General features: G+C 35.9%; 1 protein-coding gene across 2 annotated transcripts in view; it reads left to right on the top strand.

Annotated features, from left to right (window-relative positions):
• NAA15 (N-alpha-acetyltransferase 15, NatA auxiliary subunit) overlaps positions 1 to 13984 on the top strand; it is an 88237-nt gene extending 74253 nt beyond the window's left edge. The window contains exons 17-20 of one of the 2 annotated variants that reach the window (XM_032147428.2): positions 2157 to 2255; positions 8213 to 8359; positions 9479 to 9576; positions 11235 to 13984. In XM_032147428.2, the coding sequence (XP_032003319.1) occupies positions 2157 to 2255; positions 8213 to 8359; positions 9479 to 9576; positions 11235 to 11435 (545 nt within the window). In that variant the 3' untranslated portion in view covers positions 11436 to 13984. The remainder of the gene's footprint in view (positions 1 to 2156; positions 2256 to 8212; positions 8360 to 9478; positions 9577 to 11234) is intronic. The other variant, XM_032147433.2, reaches the window with a different exon arrangement.
• The last annotated feature ends 4497 nt before the right edge of the window (positions 13985 to 18481 follow it).

Raw genomic sequence — 18481 nt, forward strand, 5'->3', positions numbered from 1 at the left:
AGAAATACCTGCTATGAACAGAATGTGTAGGGAGATACAATGATACGATCACTTCTTTTAGGATATTAGAATCAATGATAGATGTACATACATAACTAGGATTCAGGTCAGATGTAATTACCATGTATATGGTTCAAAGAATTGATGATCGTGTGGATAAAATTAGTTAATACACAGAGCTTAGAACTAGTACCTGGTATATAGTAAGCATTAAATAAATGTTAGCTATTATTAGCTATTGTTATAAATAGAAGATAAAATTTTGGGTCTGGATCTTGAAGGATGGATCATATTTCTAAAGGAAAAGATACATAGAAGGCAAGAGTATCTGTTAAGAAAACACAGGAGTGTGTAAATAATGTTGAGGTTGTCTGAATTGCCTGGAGCAGGTAAAAGATGAATGAAGGGTCTTGGTTTCCAGGTTTAGAATGCTTAGACTATATATGTAGTAGATAATCAGATTTTAGAGTACTGAGTTAATATTTTCCAAGTGGTTAATTGAAAAAAGAGTTCATCACAAAGGTGATGCATATTAAAGGAAAGAGAAACTGTTTAATAAAATCAAAGAGAAGGTTATTGCTCTAAACAGTATACCTACTAAAGGAAATTGAATAACATGGTACTTCTCTATATGAGTATCCATTTAAAAAGTCATGTTTGGCCAGGCGCAGTGGCTCATGCCTGTGATCCCAGCACTTTGGGAGGCCGAGGCAGGCGGATCACCTGAGGTCAGGAGTTTGACACCAGCCTGACCAACATGGAGAAACCCTGTCTCTACTAAAAATACAAAAAATTAACTGGGGGTGGTGGCGCATGCCTGTGATCCCAGCTACTCGGGAGGCTGAGGCAGGAGAATCTCTTGAACCCGGGAGGCAGAGGTTGTGGTGAGCCTAGATCACACCATTGCACTCCAGCCTGGGCAAAAAGAATGAAACTCCATCTCAAAAAAAAAAAGGTCATGTTTATCAAAAGTAAATGATGTTGGGGAAAAGTGGCTATATTATATTATTCCAAAATAGGATACAGAACTACCTATAAATTGAAATTTTATTAATATATTTACATAGGTATATAATATAGAAGTGGCTGGAAAGAAATAGATCAAAAGATAACAGATTGTCTCTTGATAGATTTTGAGTGATTAAAATATTTACTCTATTTTCTACTTCCCACAATTATTATAATGTGGAAAATAAGTTTAATAAATAGTCCAATAGTTTTCAAACTTTAACAGTTAATACAACTCCCACTTTTAAAAAATTCTTAAATGGAACCCCAAAGTATAAAATTCGAAAGCTGCTCTGCTTAAAGTAGGGAAAGGCAATCTAAAGCCCCATTCAGTTGGCTTCTTGGCTGTGTCCTAACCTCTAAAGGACCCTAGCATTTGGAATCCACTGCAGTTGTGTGAAATTGGTAATGACAAAGGCATGGCAGTATTTTTGGCTTTTTTATTATTGGGGACAAGGGAAAGAGTGTTAGGAGAAGAGACTGGGGTTTTGAACTTTGATATTGGAAAAATGGTACCAAATTAGGAAAGTCTTATCAAAGAGGTGGTTATAGATAAAACTTGGAAGTGGACTGAGTATGCAAGTGCAAATTTCCATTTAACAGGTGGAGATACTACTGAATCTTGGGAAATACAGGGAATGGGAGTGGGGATCGCATAGGGAAAGATCAGAGAATGACTGAAAAGATAACCTTGGTAACTATTCTACCTTTAGAGGAGAAAGGAGTCATGGATTGACAAGAGAGGAACAGTCAAACAGAAGGGAAGCTGTTTCACATGTCACAAAATAAAGAATACCTTCAAATATACACAATGAAATTTTCTAAGTAGTGGGAAAGGTTGCTTTATTTTGAAATAAAGGAGGTTAGGAAATGAAGGCACTTTAAATTTTCTTTGCTTATATGTCATTAGTTTAAATATTACTAAATGCCACCTAAATTTTCTATATTTCACAAAGCCTTTCTTAATGTTATGTGAAAAATATTAACTAATGTTGCTAAATTTGAGTAAAATCGTTTGCCTCAATCATATGTTTGTGGTTCTGATGGGATCGACTCTAAATTTACTTTTTCTATTTGTGAAGTCTTGGCCCTCCAAAGGAGGCCTCTTATCCAATGATCAAAATATATCTTACTTTCTCTTTTTATAGAAAAGTTTCTTTTGATGCTACAATCAGTAAAGAGGGCATTTGCTATTGATTCTGGTCATCCCTGGCTTCATGAGTGTATGATTCGTCTCTTTAATACTGGTATGTTTTTGTTTTCCATTACTTAAGTATTTGATACAGTGATTGATGGTGACAGTATAAGTGGTGTGTACAAGTTTATCATAAACCAAATGATTTTAAAGTTGTCCATATTAAATTAGCTAAGGGAAAAGCAGGGCTTTTTTCTTTATAATGAAGGTTTTTATTTTAAGGATACAAGTATTACCTGATTTTGACATAGAATTATTCAGTCTAGATATTTGAGAATCATCTTTGTTTCTGTTTCTAAAAAGTTACATGTAAGTTGAAATTTTGAACCATATTTTGTTATGTAAAACTTCCTTAGTAAATTGTTTTAAACTTGAAGAATCTCTTTGAAATGGACTGTTTTCTCATTTATCAGTATTGTAGATCGGCATTTGCATGAATTACGTTTTCTTAGCACAATTCGAGTCATAAAATTTTTTGTTACTTTAAAACAATTATCTATGTCTTCAAATATTTTGACAATCAGATCAGTTTTATATTAGTTTTAATGTAAAGTAGAACTACAGAATTTTAGACCTTGAAAGGTAGAATGTTACAGTAATTGTCTCTCATTTCATAGTGGGAAAAATCTGAGACCTTAAAAGATGACGTATTCTAGGTAACACAGATAGAAACTTAATAATGCAACAGTGACTAGAGCCCACATATTCATATTGTTCTTTCTACTGTAAGAACTATAAATTTATAATAAATTACTCCTGTAGTCAGGTTATACTGCTGTTTGGATTTTTAAGTGACTGGTGGGGGAGAAATAGAACCTTTAACAGAATAATCTATAGAATTTGGAAATAATATTAACTATCTCATTGCCAACTCCATACATTTAAAACTGAGGAAATTAAATCAGGCATCTCAATCACCAAAAAAATGCTAAATTGTCCCAATTGAGAACATCATTTTGGCCGGGTGCAGTTTCTCACACCTGTAATCCCAGCATTTCGGGAGGCCAAGGTGGGCGGATCACTTGAGGTCAGGAGTTCGAGACCAGCCTGGCTAACATAGCGAACCCCCGTCTCTACCAAAAAATACAAAAATTAGCTGGCTATGGTGGCACACGCCTGTAGTCTCAGCTATTCAGGAGGATGAGGCAGGAGAATCGCTTGAACCTGCGAGGCGGAGGTTGCAGTGAGCCGAGATCATGCCACTGCACTCCAGCCTGGGCAAGAGAGTGAGACTCGGTATCAAAAAAAAAAAAAAAAAAAAAAATCGTTTTGACTTTCAAGAAAGATTAGACTTAAATTATACTTACGCTTGTCCAAAAAATAATTTGTGTTACAAAAACTGAATTGTAGAAGTGTTTTTCCTCAATTTTTAAAAATTATGAAAGTAATAATATAACCATATTGTAGAAAGTAAAGGAGAGAATTACTGTATTTAGTAGTTTGTTTCTCTTTAGTTTTTCTTGGGGGGGGAGTATGAAAAATAACTTTGCAATCATGGGTCAGAAAATTAAGGATAGAAATAATAGTTTTAATTTATTCTCAGTTAAGATGGAGTATATGTAAAGTATTTTCAAAATGAAGTATTTTCAAAAATAACATACACACTGTTATATACTTTATGCGTATTTTCCTGAAAGGTAGTAAAATAACCTAAATCCTTTTGAGTTAGATTCTTTTGAAATACAAATTAAAAGTGACATATTTAAATGTATTTGCTTATAATCAGTATGTAGATTGATTAACATGAGTTTTCTTTCAACAGTTGGTTTCAGAAAATTAAAATACACATGGGCTTAGAATGATTAATAATTAGTTAGAATTACTGAGTATCTATACTGGCTATACCCATTGCTCTTTGTGTTCAGCTGAAATCGTCATCACTTTACAAAGTGATCTAATTTTGACTGACTTTAGGCAGTGAAATTAGGTTGTGATTATTTGCATTGGTAAAGATCTGTCTCTTAAAAAGCCTTTAAGAAGTTGGGTAGACTGCTTCATTGCCTTTATTGAAAACGGGTGTTCTATAAAGGCATATGTGAAAATACAGATATCCAAATAGTGGCATCTTTGTTATACCCCAAGGGTTTCTTTAACTAAAATATTCGGTACTTTAAAAAAATATTTAATTTAGAAGTAATTTTTCAGGAATACATTTGTCATGTTAAGATATACTGTTGTAACTGCTTCTTTACAAAGAAACCCTCACAGACACCTTTCTGGAGAGTATGGAGGAAAACAGTGCCTCCACACCTATTTCATCAATTGCGGAAGCTTTGCTGAGTGAATGTGGATTTTAGCATGGTTACTGGCACCCTCCAAATCTCTAGAATATGTTGTTGTAATAACAATGTTATTACTAAATGCCGCATGCAGTTATTTACCATATAGGAGCACTGTCTTATTATGAGGATGATATATTTAATACCCTTTTAAAGTTTTTTTATGATTTTAAATTTTAAAGTTGTAGGACTTAATTACATTTCTGGTCAGTGCTAAGTAAAAGATAGGTGCTTTTATATTCTATTTGTCTTATTATTTTCTTAAATGTTTATATTCTCCTAAGTGCTTTTAAAATTAGCAGTATTTGGCTGCCTTGATCTACAGTGAAACTTAGGTCTTTTTCCTCCCCCATTTGCACAAACTCATTTTTCTTTTATCTGCAGAGATGTTTTTTATACTTATGTATGTCTCCTCCAACCTTCTTTAATAATCTAATTTGTTGTTTATTAAACCTTTTTTAATACTTACTAAATTATTAAATTTTTTTTAAGCTTTGTTTAATTTTCTCATTTATTTTGCCATTTTGAGTTGTAATCACTTACTAGGTTGTACTATAACCTAGTAGTGAACAGTCATTACCTTACACAAAGTAAGAACGTTTTCTACCCAAATTATTAACAATGCCAGCTAGCCTGAGAACCCTGTGCAATCCCTTTTGCTAAGAATCAGCCACCTTTTCATTGTGTGTTTTAACCATTGGTGCTTGCTTAATTTATTCATTCTATTAATAAGCTAATAGCATGAACCAAACATTCCAGTTTAAGGTGTCAAAGGACCCAAATCAAAAGCCCCTTAGAAAAGGTTTTATTCCCCTTCTCGCTCATCAGTTACTACTTTTCCTTGATTCTCAAGACTTATTACTCTTTCATGGAAGGTAATTGAGTTAGTAGGGGATTTGCTACTTTCCTGAGGCCTTGATGTTTTTGTCAGTTTTATCATGTTCAAAGGCTTTTTAGAGTTTTTCTCCCCTGCCCACTAGTCGTTAGCAGTAAATGGACATCTGATAATCTGTGACATTCACGTTGCTCCTTTTCTTAAGGGTACACATAAAATTTCATTACACAGAATTCCATAGGACATTTTGGGTTTTACTGCAGTAGAATTTTTTTATCCTTTTTGTAATTGATATTTTCCTGGAAGTTACAATTCTAGTTTTCTGGAACTGTAATTTCTAGGAAAATAATCCAGAAAAGTTTAGGAGAAAATTAGTAGGCCTCAAACTTTTTGGAATCAGCTATTAGTGAAGTTATTTGCGTCAATTTTGGTAGAGTTTTTTTTTAGTAGTTTTAATTTTTCTGGGAGATTGTTTAATCTGATTAAAACAAGTTAAAAAAGATAATGAAAACCATAAAAACCCCTTGCCTACCCCTCTCTTCATCAACTATGATACAAACTATGTAGATACTTTCTACATGTAAAGTATCCTGAAAGCATTTCAGGCAAACCAACAAGGCCTATGTAAATATTTTTTATTGTACAGAAGATACATTCTTTTTGAGATAATTAATGTTCATTGCAGTTGGCTGTAACCTATTTTAATAACTTTTTTTCCTGTTCCCTCTCTATTCCTGCTTCTCCACTGAAAAACAAGTATTGATAAATTGCTAAAACCAAGTTGAAAGTACAGCCATAATAGAGGTTAAGCTAAAGTATTTCACTATAGCTCGTTTACTTGAACCACCCAGTTTTATAGAATAATAGAAGAAATGCTATTTAACCAACAAAGAGCATGTCAGTGAATTATTCAACTAATAATTATGTATAGAATATTTCACTTAGAAAATGTTTCCTACTGAGTTCATTATATTTTTTAAACTTAGATTAATGATCCATTAGCAGGACAGTGGGTCATTACCAGCACTCAGAATCCCAATATAAAAATAGAATAGTGTAGAAAAGATCAGCATATGTTGCACACAGTGTTCTGTGAAACTTTTGCTTCACATAAGTTATGGATATGGAATATGTATTTGTCACAGTACAAATACCTGATTAAAGTGAAAATTTGAAAGCCATCACCATAGTTCCCAGCCATAAGGAAAATCTACTTAACGTTTTCACACTATGATAAAAATAGTAACTATGATTTATTGACTACCTATTACATAATTAGCACTTTTACACAGTAGCTTTTCCTTATTGTAAACCTTTTAGATTAGATATCACCCCAGTTTTATAGATCAAGAAATAGGTTCAGAGAGGTTATGACTTATCCAAGCCTGGATCCATACCCAAGTCTAACTGGCTTCAAAGCTCCAGACTCTCTCTTTATACCAAAATGATAATGAAACAAAGTGTAACTTGGATTCAATCCAGAGGAATCATCTCTAAATCCCAAGGCCTGGGAATGTGATGACAACAGTACATTTATTTATTTATTTATTTAGAGACAGCCTCACTCTGTCACCCAGGCTGGAATGCAGTGATGATCTTGGCTCACTGCAACCTCCGCCTCCCAGGTTCAAGCTGTTCTCCTGCCTCAGCCTCCTGGGTAGCTAGCTGGGACCACAGGCGCACACCACCATGCCAGGCTAATTTTTTTATTTTTAGTAGAGATGGGGTTTCGCCATGTTGGCCAGGTTGGTCTCGAACTCCTGACCTCAAGTGATCCACCCGCCTTGGCCTCCCAAAGTGCTGGGATTACGGGTGTGAGCCACCGTGCCCAGCCTGTTTATTAATAGGAAAATGCTTTGGTGGTCCTTGGGAGTTTATTATACAGTGATAGCTCAATTTACATAGTTCCTGAAATAAAGGTCAATGACATCAACCATGTTTTGTTTTGTTTTTAATTGAAACGTATGCCTTACTTGGGTATAGAGGAAGATAGGGAGGGCGAGGAAAATTTGTTGTCTTCAGCACTACGTAGTTGCTGTGATACTATTTACCAGGTAGGTACTCTCAAGTTGCTGCTTTGCAGACCTTAAGGTTGAGGGGGGCAGCTCTAAGGGTTTAGAAGGCTGTGAAACTACATGTTTTGTTATCTCCTTTGCTTACAGTTCCTTTCTGGAAATGAATCTTGTGTTAATAAAATTATTTGAATGCCTTTAGAACATTAGATTGTTCTGCTGACATACATTCTTTTAAATGTGTATTGCTGGGCATGATGGCTCATGCCTGTAATCCCAACACTTTGGGAGGCCAAGGCGAACAAATCTCTTGAGCCCAGGAGTTGGAGACCAGCCTGGGCAACATGGCGAAACCCTGTCTCTACAAAAAAATAGAAAAATTAGCTGGACGTGGTAGCTTGCACCTGTGGTCCCAGCTTCTCAGGAGGCTGAGGTGGGCGGATCACTGAAGCCTGGGAGGTTGAGGCTGCAGTGAACCATAATTGCACCACTGCACTCCAGCTTGGGTAACAGTAAAACCTTGTCTGTCTCAATCAGTCAGTCAATTTATATAGGTAAGCTCTTTCTGCAGATGTTAAATTATCAGTAGGTTTTATCTTGTCTTTGTATATAATTGCCGTGTTTCATTGGCCTCATCATTAGGTAATTTAACTCCTACAGGCCAGGTGTGGTGGTGCACACCTGAAGTCCCAGCTACCTGGGGGGCTGAAGTGGGAGGATTGCATGAGCCTGGAAGGTTGAGGCTACAGTGAGCCATGGTTGTGCCACTGTACTCCAGCCTGGGTGATAGAGCAAGACCCTGTCTCAAACACAAACAGAAATAAACTTTTATAAACTTTATCAGAGTATTCAACTGCTAAGATTTTATTTTTAATTTATTCAGCAGTGTGTGAAAGTAAAGATTTACCTGATACAGTTAGAACAGTATTAAAACAAGAAATGAATCGTCTTTTTGGAGCAACGAATCCAAAGAATTTTAATGAAACGTTTCTGAAAAGGAATTCTGATTCATTGCCACACAGATTATCAGGTAATCACTTTATTTTATTCTTAGCCTTCTAAACCAACTTCAGTAATTTTAATGAATCAACCATAATATAAGGTACATGTTTTTAGAATGGAAGAGGCAGTGTGTATATGTTACATTGTGATCCTATGAAAACAGGCAGCTTAAATAAGCTTCCTAAGCTGGGCACAGTGGCACATACCGGTAGTCCCAGCTACTCAGGAGGCTGAGGCAGAAGGATCACTTGAGCCCAGGAGTTTGAGACCAGTCTTGGCAACATAATGATACCCTGTTTCAAATCAAAACAAAAACAAACATATATATATATATGCTTCCTATACATTTTTAAATTTCTTACGGCAAAATAATCACTACAAATCAAGGTCAGTGGTCTCTTCTGGTTCAGCATTGGCATTACAAAGAAGCAGGTGTAACTGAACTTAAATGTATATCATAAAATGAAGGTAGAGCTTTCTTTTATTTCTTTTTTCATCATTGGGCTCTTAAAATTCACTCAGATAGGACCATCCTGTTCCATTTCTCATTCTTATGTAGGTGTCAGACTTGACAATGCTAAACACCTGAAATTATCTTCACAGTTTGTGAGAAATCTAAGTCAAGGGTCTGTGCCAGTGAGCCAAAATCTGACCTTTATGGGACCATATGGGTAGTACTTTTCAAATACCTGGCTTAAGCCCAGCAGCTTTGTATACCTTTGTGGAATCCTGAATTCAGCATTTTGGCTCACACTGTTGAGATAGGATAGTCCCCCAACCTCCAAATTATTCTGCTTATTTCAGAAAGAAGACTATCATGGTCCTACCACAAAAAGACAAGTATTATTAGAATGCTTATGTTTCGTCATAGTCTCCTTTACTGTGCATGTGTTGCATATACATTCTATTTTATTGGGTAGATATACGTGGTATACCTCTATCATTCTCTTACTTTGGATGGTTAAGATAATCCCCTTAGAATTATTATTTTTTGAATAACAGTGTCTCAAGTAGCTGTTCCCGTTCTTCTAATAAAGTGCCACACCCTCTGTGCACATATATCTTGTTTGCCTTTTATATTTAAATAAGTAGAGGATAAGATGTTGGTTTTACCTTGAAATAAATTTCCCATTTCCCTCTCATTTAGCTGCCAAAATGGTATATTATTTAGATCCTTCTAGTCAGAAGAGAGCTATAGAGTTGGCAACAACACTTGATGAATCTCTCACTAACAGAAACCTCCAGGTAAAGAGTTTTTCATAATCTCTCTGTAAGAATACTGAACTACTTTTTTCACCAAGAGAAATAATTGGGTATTTATACACACTGTTTTTTAAATCATTATGAATCTGGGTCAGAAACAACTTATCTTAAAATTTGTTTGGACTGCTCGGCATTCAGTAACTAGTTTCACATACGTAGCTTGGGATAACTTTTTAAGAAATATGTTTTAATAAAATCATATACATTCCATCGTCATTTTTGGATTTCACCTCGTATCTGTGCATTTCGGAGCAAGCAGTGGTCTCAGTGAAGATTCTAACATGTTTAAAATGTATTTCGGCTAGGCGTTTTGGTTCATGGCCTGTAATCCCAGCACTTTGGTAGGCCAAAGTGGGCAGATCACTTGAGCTCATGAGTTCGAGACAAGCCAGGGCAACATAATGAGACCCCATCCCTTAAAAAAAAAAAAAAAAATCAGTCAGATGTGGTGGCACTGTATTCCCAGCTACTTGGGGGACTGAGATTTGAGGATCACTTGAGACTGAAAGGTTGGAGCTGCAGTGAGCTGTGATTGTGTCGCTGTACTCCAGTATGGACAACAGGGCAAGACCCTGTCTCAAAATAAAGATGTATTTACTAGGGGCTAAATAAAAATACTTATTTTGTAACTTGTAATACAATATGAGATTAAGTTAAATAAAAGTTAATATGGGTGTATTGTAAAATACTGTAGTTTAAACTAGAAACAAATGGATAGTTACCTCATGTTATAATTTGTCAGATAAACATGTATATGCTGAAAGACAGTTATTAATAAATATATTCATTTAATAGCAAATGAAGGCAGTATCTTTAAGAAAGAAAAATTAGACTTGTTAGTTGTACCATTTAGATTAGAACCTGGATTTAAAGTTCTAATCTAGGTCCTTTGTAACCTGGATTTAAGTTGCCTTGTAGCCTGGCAAAGTTTGTAGGGATTTTTGTATCTGGAAACTAAGTAGCTTTTCTAAGTGAAAATACTAACAAAGCAAACATGAGAAAGGCACATCAACATGAACCAACAAAAAAGATAAGAAGCAGACTTACTTAGGGGTTTGGTTGAAAGAATTATTCATTTTCATGAACTAATTTTTCTTGCAAATAATCACTTCATGTTTGAGACACTCTTTTCTGCTTAGTTATTGGATGTGCCTTAAGATGCTCTTTAATTTGAACACAAGGTTGAATACAGTGTTTGAGTTTGCTGGCTGGCTCTAAGCTTTCAAAAATATTAAAAGGTATATGTGCAGTAATTGATATTGGCATTGTAAATCTGGATGTTTATACCTAGGGCCAGGCAAGGCTGAGGTAACATTGCTGCCTAAGGTCATACACTTGCTGAGAGTGAGTGGCTTTTTAAATATAGCACTCCGTATACCTTGCTTGCCTCATCACCATAGTCCCATTCCTGTTTCCGCAGTCATCCCTGTTTAGCCTTTTGTATAAATCCTGCAATTCTGGAGAAATGGTTAAATTAGGCCTTGAAGAACATTCTAACAGAATGTATATGCAGGAGTAAATAGCTAAATATGTGTTTTTATTTCTTATTTTAGAAATCTCTTGCTGTTGAAATGTCTAATAAATTCACAGTAAGAACCTTTTTTTGACCAGTTATAACATGACTTTTTTTCTTTCCTTAGACATGTATGGAGGTATTGGAAGCCTTGTATGATGGTAGCCTAGGAGACTGTAAAGAAGCTGCTGAAATTTATAGAGCAAATTGTCATAAGCTTTTCCCTTATGCTTTGGCTTTCATGCCTCCTGGATATGAAGAGGATATGAAGATCACAGTTAATGGAGATAGTTCTGCAGAAGCTGAAGAACTGGCCAATGAAATTTGAACATCACTAAACAAGCAAATGGAATGACTTTGGACCATATCTAGTATATAATATTTTTGTCACGCACCTGCTGCATTGCTCTAACTTACACAGAATGAGAGGAGTAAATGTTCTTGCCTTCAAATAGTGTTTTACGTTTTTTATCCTGCTGAAAAAGTATATATAAAATATCTAACATTACAGGATAGAGGTTCAGTTTCTTAAAAAATTAAAGCTGCTAAAATTGAGTGGTTAAAAAGATACCTTATCCTATTCCTACCCACCCACCCATGTTTTTAAACTAATTTATATAAAATCAGGAGGCTGTTACAGCTAACAAAGCAGGTGTGTGGCAGAAATATTACTTTAAATTTGTCTTGTGAGATTTTACTATATCTCAGACAGCATAAATGCTGTTTTAGCACTGGATTCTTTCACTGAGCACAAAGAGTTGTTGGGGCTTTAGCATCTGACTGATTTTGTTACGGGGTTGATTCTGACCATAGGAAGTATGCAATGTGAATCACTATTTACAGAGAAACCTACAACAGATGCTTGATGTTGTAGAAACTGGGACATATAAATACCAAGCAAAATTATAAGAAACCTATAAGGTGTTCAATACGCTTGTGTTTCCAAAATTCACTGTACATGATCAGTTTGGTGTTCTTGTACCACAGTTTTTAACTGAAGGAACCAGTTGTAACAGTCTCAATTTTAACTAAAACTTGAAGAACTAAAACAACAATGCAAAACTTTCAGCATTGTTTGGCCAAACTTGTTAAAACTGTAATGCAAGAACCAAATGCACTGTGATGTGGCACCAACTAATTAGCAAGCATGAATTTTTCACCCAAGAGTGAAAAAAGGAAAATCTACCATGGCTTGAAGTTAAAGAGCAGAACTCCTGACTACCATTCTATGACTGATCAAAAGACTAATAGTTAAAAACCTCAGCAGGCCTTGTTCATGATATGCAGAAAAAAAAGTGCTGCAGTTTAGATACCTCTGGAATTTTTCCACAGTGTCACAGGTTTGTAATACTTGAAGCCCTACATTTCTAAGAATATATTTCTTGCTCAGTTGTTTCAGGCAAGCCCAAGACTTTGTAATTTTTAAAGGGCCCAAGATTTTTTTTTTTTTTTTCAAATAACAGACCAGCTTCTTTTTCTTGCAGTTACAGATGTAATTTCCTTTTTGTTGTCAAACATAAGGTACCAAATATGATGCAATAAATTGTTTTGAAAAACAGTTGTGTGAATATTTCAACTAATCTGTGTTGGGCTTCTGTGAAATACACAGGTGGAAACAGAGGTGCAAGCCAGAGGCAATGTAATATGCTGTAAGGCTAGTGCAGATGGGAGCTTTTTAGAAGGGGCTAAGTGCTGGTGTCAGGGAAATTCCATAATGAAGTAGAATGCTGCTCCTGCATTAAGATTTCATTGAGGGCAAGGATGGTGGCAGGTACTATGAATGTAATTCATAATTTAAAAGGAAAACTAAAAACTATTTTGATCGGGAAAATGAGCCTTAATTTGTTAAACCTATACACTGAGGACTAGCCTCAGGCTTAATATTCTCATTGCATTTGGAAGATCTGAGCAAATAAGATTAAGTAAAACGAATCGATTGTATATATAATTGACCTTTTTGTGGAACATGTAGTTTATAGAAAGTATACTCTAAAGGGAATTTGCCGAAGACCTTTTACTGATTGAACAGTTGTGCTGCAATCAACCTTTCATAGTACATGACCTGCATTCCACATCCCAGTCTAACAGTTTAGAAGTGATGTAAAGAGAAGTACAAACCGAACTCCAGTGCTTTGTTATGTTTTATTAACTGGCCCTGTCTCAGGAACATCTTAACAGATGGCAAAAAAAACAAACTTTTTTTCAACTCCTGTGAGTGGCAACTGAAGTTCTTATTGTTGGGAAAGAACACTAGTCCTACCTCTGCCACTAATGAGGTGTTTGGAGGAGGTACCAGCCATATAATAGGGGGTGTATGTGTGAATTTTGTTTAAACTCTACTGTATATTGAAATGAAATTCATTTATTTGTCTTGACAATGTTCAAATGATGTAGATTGTCTTAGAATGAATATTCATAAGTACTCAGAACTCTTAAGATGCAGATGCCACCCGTGAGGAGCTAAATTCCTAACGTGTATTGTATTCCAACCCAATTTTACTGGAACTATTGAATAAATCTTTTATTTTCTTTCAGGTTTACTTGATAGTGGATACATTGGTGTCAGAGGACCTTGACTGGGTTCATTTTATGTCCAGACATCACCCCTGAAACACTGTACTGTACTATCTTGCTCTGAGTAGTATCAACTGGATCGTCTCATATTTGCCTCATTCATCCTATTAATTTCAAATGATACTGTGGGGGAAAAACAGGGTTAGAAAAACAAGTGGAAAAAATGGAGTGATGTTGTAATCTAAACAAGTGCCTTATGTTTATTGCTAAGAACTGGTGTTACCAACCCTTTTGAGAAGAAAGGGTCTCTTGACCTGTATTAACATAGGAAAGTAAAGTTCTTTTTGTTTTTCTTTATATTCAGCTACTCTTGTCATTTCTTGTTGAAAAACTAAAATCTGACTAGGTTAGTTTACTCAGCTTTAATTAGATAGTTGAGTCATATATTTTCACATTTTTCTGTATCTTATTTATTATACACAAAAACAAAGTGTGATCTCTAATAGCATGGCTAAAGGTAATGCCAATATTGGTGAATAGCTTTGCTGTGGGCTTTATCAGGCCCTTGTTTTTCACAGTGTTGTTTGTATTCCATGGTGTATTGCTATTAGAGCTGTGAAATGAAAGCTGTGACTTTATGAAGAGATCAAAAAAAGTGTGGTCCAGATTCAGGTAGGTTGTGATAAGTTCAGGGAAGTCTTTTGTATGATTTCTAAGAATATTTCAGTTACCATGTATAGTATTTGGGAAAAGCTGTAACGTAAAATATTGGACTTTGTTGCAAGATAGGTATATACTTGTGTCAGATAATTAAAGCCTTAAATTTTGAAATGAATCTTTGAGATTTCAAAGAAAGATTGACCTTTCAAATAGAAGGCAGTCTTTCTATTCTAGCTCATGCCCCAGTTCTTTAAGTTATAGACAAAGTTTCATGATACCATTCTGCTATCATCTAAACTTTGTTGAACTCTACTGCCAATCTACATTAAAAACAAAGTCCCACAAAATGGCTGTGTTACACCATAGTGAGCAGAAACTTAAATTTTGTTCTAATTTTGATGGTTGAAAAATTTCAACCTGTAGCAATAAAACATTTTTGGAAAAGATTACTGAATTGCACTTTTACCTTTCAGTATGCAATCTGAGATCATTGTTGAAATTAAAATATTGGTAATGTACAGGAGGTTCTGGAGAAAATAATGCTGGTGTTTTTTTGTTTTGTTTTGTTTTTGAGACAGAGTTTCGCTCTTGCTGCCCAGGCTGGAGCGCAATGGCGCAGTCTTGGCTCACCGCAGCCTCAGCCTCCTGGGTAGTTGGGGCTACAGGCATGCGTCACCATGCCTGGCTAATTTTGTATTTTTAGTAGAGATGAGGTTTCTCCATGTTGGTCAGGCTGGTCTCTAACTCCCGACCTGAGGTGATCCGCCCACCTCGGCCTCCCAAGGTGCTGGAATACAGGTGTGAGCCACCGCACCCAGCCAATAATGCTGTTTTAATAAATCAGAAGAGTATCTTTTATGTACTGTCTTGGTTATATACTGTATTCAAACCTGCTGCCTACATCAGGGCACACCTCCTCTTTTGTTGTTGTTGCTGTTTTGTTACAGAGATGGGCTCTTACTATGTTGTCCAGGCTGATTGATTGCGAACTCCTGGCTTCAAGCAATCCTCCCACCTCAGCCTCCCAAACAGCTCGATTATAGGAACAAGCTACCATGCCCAGCTTAGGACACACCCACTTTTATGAAGATATATTAAAAGTAGGGAGAGGGAGCAGCATATTACAGGAAAGAAGATCTAAAAGTTTCTAGTGCCTCAGTTTATCCAGTTGCCTTTGAAACAATGCTCTCTTGGGATTGTAACCAGAAGAAAGAAAAAACTGATACTATATAAATTAAAACTTTTACTAACTCGTAGTCTTAAATTCTATGTGCCAAAACCAAAATACAGACTTTGATTCAAGGGTGCTTGTACCAAAAGTAAAGTTGATACTTGGCAATCTAACAAAACCATACTGTGGTTCTTACATTTTAAAAATTAGGCCTTTGTCCTTAGTTTAAGGGTCTGCATTATCTTATAAAAGTGGTATAATTCTTCCTAACTGAAAAAAAGTTGTTGGTGGTGAAGATGTGATGGAAAATTTTCTCTGATATAAAGGTTTCTGCTGTTGCTAAATCTTCAACTAGGTCTCAATAAGTACAAATTACCCTCTCAATTAGAAACAAGGCAGGAAGTGAAGGGATTTTTGGAGTATGTTCTGGATCCCAAGGCTTGCTTTCTGCTAATACACTTCTAATTTAGTTACCGTGCATTGTCCAACAAAAACAAGAAGCCTCTCCTTATTCTATGGCTGTCTTCCCAATCTACCATGGTTTTCCAGCTTTGGGCTTTTATAAGTACTGCTTGTTTACTTTGATCTGCAAATTTACCAGGTTCATTGTCCAGTGATTAATGCCTCATCACAAATGGGATAGGAACTGGTTTCTTTCTAAAGTGGTCTTCCAAAGCTATCTGATATTTATCAGTAGTGAAAAATTAAATTGGCTGCCACTTCTTATCTCTTTTCGAACTACTTATTTGCCTTCAAGTAATCATGCTGTCACTTGATATCTTTAAAAATGAAAAGGGAACCATTTAAAGAAGTAGATAATAACAAACCTGTCTCTTAGATTCTTCCCTTTCCTTTCAAGTTCTGAACTCTGGAGTACTAAATACTAATTCATTCCTTCAGTGACTTAATACATTTACTATGCATTAACAATAAAAGTATTTAGAAACATGTATTTAACTAGCATTATTGTACAACTAACATTTGTTCAGGAGTTCATAGAAAAGGACCTACGAATAAGGCAATTGCTTCACTTACACCTTTTTATAACTTAAACAGTTTTAGTTAAAAAGCCTACTTGGTATTTCAAGCATTCCATTTCATGTCACATTTCTCATTCACCTGCCAGGATGCTTTTTATTTGAGAGAAATGTCCATTTACGATATGAAATTAAATGTTTCAGACTCATCTATTTTTAATGTGATGTATGATATCTTAAGGGTTTACACTGGGTACATTGTGGTATAAAGGTATAGTGACTATGACAGTATATACAGATTGTATAATAGCTATAAAAGACTTAACTTTTAGGTCATCTGCCAAGGCAATTTTTTATCCTTTATCTGTTAATGTAGAATATTCCTATTCATCTTCTCTTGTCCTTCTCTGTTGTTCTTAAGGAATTCCTTCAAAATACTATCGATCCATTTTAGTCTATTTATGCTAAGAATATATTGCTCACATCTAAATTTTGCTTTTTTCCTATAGTTTGTCAGAGGAATGGCTGTGAATGGATGCCTGGAAGGACCATCCTCTAATTTTCTCAGTTGTCTGTTCATTGTGGCATTGGTTTGCAGTGAATCTACTCATCCTTTATGTCTTTAGCAACCAGCCACCCAGGTAACATCATGCCATTGGAATTAAGTTACTACAAGGATTGTCACTCAGTTTTCATCTTTCAGACAATATAAGGATATTGGTAACATACACACCTACTAGAAGGCTCTGTTTTTCGTAGCCCAGTATCTCCACTTTTAATCGTTACAAGAAGACAAAAGGTAGGGATATGCTATGGTTCTTTCTAGACACTTGGCTCACGGTGTCCATCACAACCAATAGCTGTGGTCCACAGTTAATCTCTACTGAGGCTAGGCAATTGAATCCTTTAAGTCATAAATTTAACATTGGTTGTGTATTAGAATCTGAGGTGAACTGTAGAAAATAAACCTTAATGCCCAGGCTCACTAGCAAAGATGTCTGATTTATCTGGAATCAGGACTAGGCATTGGTCCTCCTCCTTTATTTTCTGTCCTCTCTTTTCCTCCTCTCCTCTACTTCCTCCCTTCCCCAGTGATTCTAAGGTACATGTAAAATTGCGAGCTATTGTCTGATGATGAAGTTGTTAACAAAATACTTTATACTATTGGTTTTTCTCCTTAAAAAGATCAGAGGACAGAGGGGCCAGGCGCGGTGGCTCACGCCTGTAATCTCAACACTTTGGGAGGCCGAGGTGGGCTGATCACCTGAGGTCGGGAGCTCAAGACCAGCCTGACCAAAATGGAGAAACCCCGTCTCCACTAAAAATGCAAAATTAGCCAGGCGTGGTGGCGCATGCCTGTAATCCCAGCTACTGGGGAGGTTGAGGCAGGAGAATTGCTTGAAGCCGGGAGGCAGAGGTTGCAGTGAGCCGAGATCACGCCAATGCACTCCAGCCTGGGCAACAGGAATGAAACTCTGTCTCAAAAAATAATAATAATTGCCATAGATAGACACTTGAGTTTTTAAGTGAGTATCAGGGCAAGGCAACGAGTCAGCAGGCTTTTAAATAAGGATCAGCAGTAGATACTACTCTCTGAAAATACAGACATACCTAACCCCCAAATACATATTCTCTTGTTATCCCTACAAGACTGCATTATCCATAAATGAATGAATTACTACTACAAATCTTACATGTGAAAGGATCCATAATTCTGGGACAGACAGAATTCAAGCTGAACATGTTGGCCTGATAGGGTAGAACCTGGAAAGGAGATTTATTTGCTACAGAATGATATGTCAAGCTAAAATTTACCTTATGAGATTTGTTGAAATAACATTCTGGATAGAACTCCCAAGTCTGTCCAATCTAGTTTGTTTCTTAACTGGTTAAAGAATATTTGATAATGAGTTAGGCTATGTTGATACTGTTGATCGCCATTCTTGAGTTTACAGATATTGATAGTTTTCTCTAATTTTACATACTGGGAGGTCTATGTTTTTTAGTCTGTCTTCACATAGGTGCCTTGCCTTATGCTTTAGTTACTTTTCT

Source organism: Hylobates moloch, unplaced genomic scaffold (genome assembly GCF_009828535.3).
Source record: "Hylobates moloch isolate HMO894 unplaced genomic scaffold, HMol_V3 SCAFFOLD_3, whole genome shotgun sequence".
NCBI classification, from domain to species: Eukaryota; Metazoa; Chordata; class Mammalia; order Primates; family Hylobatidae; genus Hylobates; species Hylobates moloch.